Here is a 9412-nt window from a genome sequence, read left to right as displayed (position 1 = left end):
TTCAACTGGTTTTTCTGTTGCGATGTCGCCGAAGACCCATCTTCTTGCCCCGGCCGCTAGATTTTTAAGTGCCGTGTCTCCCACTCGCTGGGCGCAGTACTGACTACTGAACGGCTCCCTGACTCACCTATTGCTGTTCTTTGGATCCTATGATCACTCGACTACACAGCTGATGCCCCCTGGACTGTTTCAATAACACGGTACCTCATTTTGTTTATCTGTCGGCCCCAGCCTCGAACTCTGGCCCTGTATGTACCTAACTGATCTGCTCTGCCCATTCCCCCACACATGCGGAGACCTCACCTGGCTTAACTGGTCCCACCAGAGACGAAACCTCTCTCATCGTCACCCAACGCCGAGGTTTACCTCCACTGCACTCACATCCTACCATACCCTTGTCTGTACATTATGCCCTGAATCTATTCTACCACGACCAGAAATCTGCTCCTTTTATTCTCTGTTCCAAACGCACTAGATGACCAGTTCTTATAGTCTTTAGCCGTACCCTTATCCTACTCCTCCTCTGTTCCTCTGGTGATGTAGAGGTTAACCCAGGCCCTGTAGACCCCAGTACCACACCTATTCCCCAGGCGCTATCATTTGTTGACTGATGAAACCGTAAAAGCCTTGGTTTCATGCATGTTAACATCAGAAGCCTCCTCCCTAAGTTTGTTTTATTCACTGTTTTAGCACACTCTGCCAACCCTGATGTCCTAGCCGTGTCTGAATCCTGGCTTAGGAAGCCCACCAAAAATTCTGAAATGTACATCACCAACAACATTTTCCACCAAGAGATAGTCTGCAGAGTTCTGTCATACTATCCAGGTCTGTGCCCAAACAGTTCGAGCTTCTACTTCTAAAAATCCACATTTCCACCCCACGAATTGATTGCCCCCCATTTATCTTCAGAGTTCATACTGTTAGGTGACCCAAACTGGGATATGCTTAACACCCCGTCCGTCCTACAATCTAAGTTAGATGCCCTCAATGTCACACAAATTATCAAGGAACCTACCAGGTACAACACCAAATTCATAAACACGGGCACCCTCATAGATATCATCCTGACCAAACTGCCCTCTAAATACACCCCTGCTGTCTTCAACCAGGATCTCCGCGATCACTGCCTCATTGCCTGCGTCCGTAATGGGTCCGCGGTCAAACGACCACCCCTCATCACTGTCAAACGCTCCCTAAAACACTTTAGCGAGCAGGCCTTTCTAATCGACCTGGCCCGGGTATCCTGGAAGGATATTGACCTCATCCCGTCAGTAGAGGATGCCTGGTTATTCTTTAAAAGTGCTTTCCTCACCATCCTAAATAAGCATAACCCATTCAAAAAATGTTGAACTCCAGACTTGAATGCCCTTGACCAGAACATTCTAAAATGATCTGCCGCTCTTGTTGCAATCCCTATGACTAGCATGTTCAACCTCTCTTTCATATCGTCTGAGATCCCTAAAGATTGGAAAGCTGCCACGGTCATCCCCCTCTTCAAAGGGGGAGACACTCTAGACCCAAACTGATATAGACCTATATCCATCCTGCCCTGCCTTTCTAAAGTCTTCGAAAGCCAAGTTAACAAACAGATCACCGACCATTTTGAATCCCACCGTACCTTCTCCGCTCTGCAATCTGGTTTCAGAGCTGATCATGGGTGCACCTCAGGTCCTAAACGATATCATAACCGCCATCGATAAAAGACAGTACTGTGCAGCCGTCTTCATCAACCTGGCCAAGGCTTTCGACTCTGTCAATCACCGCATTCTTATCGGCAGACTCAACAGCCTTGGTTTCCCAACTGACTGCCTCACCTGGTTCACCAACTACTTCTCAGATAGAGTTCAGTGTGTCAAATCGGAGGGCCTGTTGTCCAGACCTCCGGCAGTCTCTATGGGGGTGCCACAGGGTTCAATTCTCGGGTCGACTCTTTTCTCTGTATACATCAATGATGTCGCTCTTGCGGCTGGTGATTCTCTGATCCACCTCTACGCAGACAACACCATTCTGTATACTTCTAGCCCTTCTTTGGACACTGTGTTTACAAACCTCCAGACAAGCTTCAATGCCATACAACACTCCTTCCGTTGCCTCCAACTGCTCTTAAATGCTAGTAAAACTAAATGCATGCTTTTCATCCGTTCGCTGCCCGCACCTGCGCATCACTAGCATCACTACTCTGGACGGTTCTGACTTGGAATATGTGGACAACTACAAATACCTAGGCGTCTGGTTAGACTGTAAACTCTCCTTCCTGACCCACATTAACCTCTCTGGGCTAGGTGGGACGTGACCGATTGTCTGGTGGCATCCAAGGCAAACCACTCTTTGCAGGTGTGAGAATTTTGCATGATGAAAATTTGAAAAGGCATGTAGTGGGAAGGGAAAGTATGCTCTGAAATGTCTCTTGTTGAGTAGTTTGCATACTTATATTTAGAATTACTGATATTGCTGAACCTGATTATTTCAAAGATCCTTAAGAATCTTTTCTTGTTTCTGAAGGGAATTTGATATGGTATTACATATTTATTTGTTTGTTTACTGTTGATGACAGAGCACTCACCCAAGTGCTCCTTCAGCAGTGGCCCTGTCCGAGAGGATCAAAACCGTAATGTATCCCGGTTAAATTGTGACTGACTGACTGATCTACAAATAATAATGAGTCGTTATTTATGATGCAAGGTGATTTGTAAATCAGTCAGTACACTGTCGCCTGCAGACGTTTTGGTGCTCTCAAACACGGCCAATGTACCGAGGTAAAGACAGTTTCAGGTTGGATATTTTATGGATATTTGTGCTTTCAAACCTCAATAGCTTTCAAAACACTTGAGCTACAGACTCCAAATATTTTCACGATATGGACATTAATTCGCTTTGCAAAGCTAATAAACATGTGGAAATGTGAGCAACATTTTGCATTCCTAGTTGAATTAGTTAGGGAGCGTAAACAAAGTACAAACTTTTTTTTACATTTGAATTTCAATAGCTCCTTGGTCATGTGACCTACTGACTTCAAACAAGGTTCAGAATGTTCACCCAGTGGGCCTACACATTGCAAACCCTTTAGTTTTCATCTCACATGAATTTTTCCAACTTTCTCATTCAAATGCCGGGATGGCAGCGTAGCCTAGTGGTTAGAGCATTGGACTAGGTAACCAAAAGCTTGCAAGTTCAAATCCCCTAGCTGACAAGGTACAAATCTGTCGTTTTGCCCCTGAACAAGGCAGTTAACCCACTGTTTCTAGGCCGTCATTGAAAATAATAATTTGTTCTTAACTGACTTGCCTAGTTAAATAAAGGTAAAGTAAAAAAAATAGCTCCTTGGTCATGTGACCTACTGACTTCAAACAAGGTTCAGAATGTACACTCAGTGGGCCTACACATTGCACACACCTTAATTTGTCAATTTTCATCTCACACAATTTTACATACATTTTCAATGTTTCTAATTTCAATAGCTCCTTGTTTATGTGACCTACTAACTTCGAACAAGGTTCAGAATGTCCACTGGTTACCCTTCTATATTGCACACCCTTTAGTTTGTCCATTTTCATCTCACATGACTTTATATAAGCGTTATAGATAACTTTATATAATCGGATTTTAAAATAACAACGGGTAGGCCTGTGCTTTTTGCCATTTTCTTTAATAAAAACGTAGGCTTATGGCATACCCTCTCATAACCCCTCAATTGGAGTCTTGGTTTTAACTTAACACAGAGGTAGGCTATTTAAAGAGTGCACGGTGGAGGAATTGAGATACATCTATGGCTATAGATATAGGAAGAAATAGGCCCCAAAACAAAGCCATCCTTGTTAGTAAAGTCTAATTAAAACGAAGATGGTTTAAATGAATTATGCCTACTCGAATTTGCCTAATTTCAGCACCATGTGCTTTCCATTTCTGATTGCTTGTGCCACGGCTGCTGTTTCAAGTTTCAGCACCACAATGTAAATTACTGGAATCTGGTTTATTGTGAGGTCAATAACTCTGATAAATACATCATGGGAAAGAAACATATTGTTTTTAATAAAATCAATTATAGTAGTAGCAAGCTATCAAATTTGACCTCAGGTCCTCCTCCTCATCAAACTGAACAGAACATTGGCTATAAGCTAGTCTGCGCGCATTTTTTGGACAGACTAATCCAAAAAATCGGAAGAAGCCTTTGCCTCTCCTCCTGAACTGCCACCTGTATACTTACACAGCACAGCGATTGGTTAGGCAGCACACGAAATAGTTTTTGATCAGCAGGAGCAGTGCAGGCCGGGCTCAGGGTTGGAAAATCCATTGCAGTGTGTAATGCAGTCTTGTTTTATTTACACCATTCCAGCAATTAATTTAGAAATATAACTTTGCTCTGTGATTCTCCTATCATGCACTTCACGGCCTATAGGCTAGGCTATGGTTAATTTGATTGAGACCACACTCAAATAGCATATAGGCGCACTTGATATTGCACGCCCAAAGAAGAATCAGATAGGGGCGGCATCAGGCACACATCGATATTTAGCATAATAAGCAATTTATTCTAAAACACTGATAAATATGGAAATGTAATACTAAACTTTCCCCTTGACTGAAATTGAAAAAGAATGACCCTCTGCCATTTTCTTCCAGGTACCCATTATGTAAATGTAGATTAATTCCTTGCTCAGCAGGTTATGCGAATTAACGTAACTGGTTAGGAGAAGGGTTGGGGTTAGCAAAAAAATATATATACTTTTAACAATTTCACAAAATCTGTATCCCGTCTAGACATGACCAGTTTGGCGTTCTAAACGCAAACTGGCGAAACGAAAGACAGCCGTGGACCATTGCACATTAGCGATTAGAATGCAATACACTTAATATTCTAAATAAAACGTATGTTTCCCTGACTGTGATGCGTATGACTTTTTACATTAAAGACCGGTGGATATTTGCCATGAAATCGAAGTATGTTTTCGGGTCTCTGATTAAATTTGGTTTGGGTCTTAAGTGTCTCTGGCATAAACTTGGACACCTCTTGGTAGCGTCCCTGCCGTTGCCAACGTCACCAGTTTTTACCGAATCCGATTGAACAGCGTGGAATTAACATTTCCAAATCGTTGTAGCGGTGGCTGAAATTAACGAACAACAGGTAATTACTGATCATTAAATGTTGAATTTTGTCTTTACTACACGTCAGAGACGGTTCAGCACAGTAGCATGCACGAATGGACAGTGAGTGTGATTTACCATTCATTTATTTTGATTTACATTAGCTAGCTATAAACCCTGAACTTGAAAAAAGAACTGTTCCCGAACAATTCTGCTGAATGTTATGACAACTCATTGAGAAATGACTTGCATGTCTCTATAATATTGATAAAATGATCTGTTTCTGTATATTTGCTATGTTTTTTTCCCATGCTCTCTAATTTTGCTTAGATGAAGATGTGGCATTCCTTACAATCACTTGCTCTGTGTGTGCTACTTGCTCTCCTTGTAAACCACTGCCAAGGAACCAGGCAGGGCCAGGATCTCAAATGTGGAGGTAAGTCTTTGGATTTCTACCATTTTACAACACTAGATTCTGTTTAATCTCATAATTTGATCCCAACCCCCCTTATGTTCTACATTGTGTATCCACTTTTGGTCTGCATACCTTCGTTAAACTACCTAACATTTCGCTGTTGTCCATCAGCGTGTAGGGCCATGGTGGATGAGATGGAGTGGGCAATATCTCAGGTGGATCCTAACAAAATGATCCAGACCGGGTCCTTTAGAATCAAACCAGATGGTAGCCAGTCTATTAGAGAGGTAGGTGTACCTGAGGGCTACTACCTGAGGGCTACTGGCTCCTTCATTGGCCTTATTTTACACATTCAATGTTATTTATTTGTAGGCTGGGATTCTACAGCATTGTTTTTAAAACATACACTGCTCAAAAAAATAAAGGGAACACTTAAACAACACAATGTAACTCCAAGTCAATCACACTTCTGTGAAATCAAACTGTCCACTTAGGAAGCAACACTGATTGACAATACATTTCACATGCTGTTGTGCAAATGGAATAGACAACAGGTGGAAATTATAGGCAATTAGCAAGACACCCCCCAATAAAGGAGTGGTTCTGCAGGTGGTGACCACAGACCACTTCTCAGTTCCTATGCTTCCTGGCTGATGTTTTGGTCACTTTTGAATGCTGGCGGTGCTTTCACTCTAGTGGTAGCATGAGACGGAGTCTACAACCCACACAAGTGGCTCAGGTAGTGCAGCTCATCCAGGATGGCACATCAATGCGAGCTGTGGCAAGAAGGTTTGCTGTGTCTGTCAGCGTAGTGTCCAGAGCATGGAGGCGCTACCAGGAGACAGGCCAGTACTTCAGGAGACGTGGAGGAGGCCGTAGGAGGGCAACAACCCAGCAGCAGGACCGCTACCTCCGCCTTTGTGCAAGGAGGAGCACTGCCAGAGCCCTGCAAAATGACCTCCAGCAGGCCACAAATGTGCATGTGTCTGCTCAAACGGTCAGAAACAGACTCCATGAGGGTGGTATGAGGGCCCGACGTCCACAGGTGGGGGTTGTGCTTACAGCCCAACACCATGCAGGACGTTTGGCATTTGCCAGAGAACACCAAGATTGGCAAATTCGCCACTGGCGCCCTGTGCTCTTCACAGATGAAAGCAGGTTCACACTGAGCACATGACAGACGTGACAGAGTCTGGAGACGCCGTGGAGAACGTTCTGCTGCCTGCAACATCCTCCAGCATGACCGGTTTGGCGGTGGGTCAGTCATGGTGTGGGGTGGAATTTCTTTGGGGGGCCACACAGCCCTCCATGTGCTCGCCAGAGGTAGCCTGACTGCCATTAGGTACCGAGATGAGATCCTCAGACCCCTTGTGAGACCATATGCTGGTGCGGTTGGCCCTGGGTTCCTCCTAATGCAAGACAATGCTAGACCTCATGTGGCTGGAGTGTGTCAGCAGTTCCTGCAAGAGGAAGGCATTGATGCTATGGACTGGCCCGCCCGTTCCCCAGACCTGAATCCAATTGAGCACATCTGGGACATCATGTCTCGCTCCATCCACAAACGCCACGTTGCACCACAGACTGTCCAGGAGTTGGCGGATGCTTTAGTCCAGGTCTGGGAGGAGATCCCTCAGGAGACCATCCGCCACCTCATCAGGAGCATGCCCAGGCGTTGTAGGGAGGTCATACAGGCACGTGGAGGCCACACACACTACTGAGCCTCATTTTGACTTGTTTTAAGGACATTACATCAAGTTGGATCAGCCTGTAGTGTGGTTTTCCACTTTAATTTTGAGTGTGACTCCAAATCCAGACCTCCATGGGTTGATAAATTGGATTTCCATTGATTATTTTTGTGATTTTGTTGTCAGCACATTCAACTATGTAAAAAAAAAGTATTTCATTCAGTCAGATCTAGGATGTGTTATTTTAGTGTTCCCTTTATTTTTGTTGAGCAGTGTAGTAATGTGTGGTCACAGTGTTAACTATTATAGGGGTATCATCTTTCTCTCTTGTTGAGCTCACCAACATTGTGTTCCCCCCAGGTTCCTCTTGCCCGCTCTGAGGGTAACCTCCTGGAGCTAATGGAGGAGGTATGTGAGAGGATGAAGGATTACGGGGAACGCTTGGACCCCACCACCAGCAGGGAGACCTATGAGAGGGTCACGTCTCGGAACGGCAAACCCATGGACCTCTCAGAGGCTAAACTGGATTCCAGAGTCACATCCAGCCTGAAATTTGCTGTGGGTAGCCATTTTGTTTTAATTTTCAAATGGTAGGGACTAGGGATGATGACACGCTATAGCTAATCAGTGTGACATTCTAGAAGCTCTAATGTAGTGAATGATAATGACTAGAGTTGATTGCATCTTTGTAACTTTCACACAAACATACCAATGCAGTGGAAACTTTCCACATCCATATGTTTGTACTGTAGGTTGAAGCCAGTGGCTCCAAGCTCCTGCATCTCACTGAAATGTGTCCTCCACTACATCTTATTTAACCATTGTCTTCTCTGTCTTACCTGTAGTGTGAGACCATCGTTGAACAATATGAAGACGAGATCATCGAATTCTTTGCCCATGAAACAGACAATGTGAAAGACAAACTCTGCAGCAAGAGAACAGGTATACCACCGTCTTACTTGATCCAATACATTATATTGACCACCAGAGACTACATGTACTGCTATTGGGGATACACCTTTTACAAAATTGTGTTTGGAATGACTCATTGTAATTCAATGTGAAAAATCAATACCAAAATGTAACTCGTTGATGGTTTTTCTCTGCAGACCTTTGCGACCATGCTCTGCAAATCCCTCATGATGAGCTATGATTCCATCCTGCAGTTCACGCAGCTCAGCTTTATACACAACTACCTTCCATCGCATTAGTGGGGCTGCAGACTATTCAGAGCAGCTCCAGCACCAGGTGATTACTGTCTGTAATACAAGAATTGGGGGGGGGGGGGGGGGGTTGAAGATTGTAGAACTCGACACACTAGCTCGATCTGCTCTATTAATCACAAGATTTAAGGTATAACTTATTGGGCAACTACAGTTAAGAATACTCATGACAACAACTTCTCACACATTTGTGCTTTTGTGCCTCAATTTATATTGTCCTTATGCAGGTGTGTATGATGTGGGTAGAACTCTTGTAATGTGTATATTACTGCAATGAATTCAAATCAAGTGTATTGGTCGCATACACATATTTAGATGTAATTGCGGGTGCTATTTATAGTTATTTCTAACAGACGGTTGTAGAAATGGGGGCAAAAATGGTATCACTGGATGATTTCAGGAGTTTAAATGTTCTCAAGCTTACTCTTGAAGCAGATGGTGAATCAAATTCTGTAACAGTAGTTAGATTGTTCAACATGATTGCTGTGCTTGTTGCTTTGATTAATTGTATCCTGTGAATGAATGAAATGTTTGATTTATACTTTCTCTAGCAACTCCCATTCCTCTTCTAGTTTGTGTATTCATCTTTTGTCATGGTCATCTATTTTCATACTTTGATGGAAATATATTTCTACAACAATCTGGAGTTGTTGTTTTTCAGTGTGTTTTAGTGTTGCATTACATTTTAGTCATTTAGGACGCTCTTATCCAGAGCGACTTACATTTCATTTCATTTTTTTGTACTGGTCCCCCGTGGGAATCGAACCCACAACCCTGGCGTTGCACACACCATGCTGCGTTGCAAACACCATGCTGCGTTGCAAACACCATGCTGCGTTGCAAACACCATGCTGCGTTGCAAACACCATGCTGCGTTGCAAACACCATGCTGCGTTGCAAACACCATGCTGCGTTGCAAACACCATGCTGCGTTGCAAACACCATGCTGCGTTGCAAACACCATGCTGCGTTGCAAACACCATGCTGCGTTGCAAACACCATGCTCT

The 9412-nt window shown here is 43.8% G+C and overlaps 1 protein-coding gene across 2 annotated transcripts; it reads left to right on the top strand.

The window, feature by feature from the left end:
* Nucleotides 1-5011: 5011 nt before the first annotated feature.
* LOC115150431 (protein canopy homolog 2) lies at nucleotides 5012-9051 on the top strand. Of its 2 annotated transcripts, none has more exons than XM_029693717.1 (6): nucleotides 5012-5122; nucleotides 5413-5518; nucleotides 5669-5784; nucleotides 7543-7740; nucleotides 8028-8124; nucleotides 8292-9051. In XM_029693717.1, exons 2-6 carry the CDS (start codon nucleotides 5413-5415, stop codon nucleotides 8333-8335), a joined length of 561 nt encoding a protein of 186 aa, XP_029549577.1. In that variant the 5' UTR covers nucleotides 5012-5122; the 3' UTR covers nucleotides 8336-9051. The 2 variants fall into 2 exon arrangements, with proteins under 2 accessions (XP_029549577.1, XP_029549576.1); XM_029693716.1 differs by having other exon boundaries at nucleotides 5116-5205.
* The last annotated feature ends 361 nt before the right edge of the window (nucleotides 9052-9412 follow it).

Source organism: Salmo trutta, chromosome 16 (genome assembly GCF_901001165.1).
Source record: "Salmo trutta chromosome 16, fSalTru1.1, whole genome shotgun sequence".
In the NCBI taxonomy this organism is placed as follows: domain Eukaryota; kingdom Metazoa; phylum Chordata; class Actinopteri; order Salmoniformes; family Salmonidae; genus Salmo; species Salmo trutta.
Note: the sequence above shows the minus strand (reverse complement) of the source record. Positions and strands in the feature narration are given on the sequence as shown.

Bases quoted from the DNA above. Each gene is read 5' to 3' on its own strand.
- LOC115150431 (XM_029693716.1), top strand. The intron at 5,785-7,542 runs GTAGGTGTACCT...TGTTCCCCCCAG, and splicing joins GTAGCCAGTCTATTAGAGAG to GTTCCTCTTGCCCGCTCTGA. The intron at 7,741-8,027 runs GTGGGTAGCCAT...TCTTACCTGTAG, and splicing joins CATCCAGCCTGAAATTTGCT to TGTGAGACCATCGTTGAACA.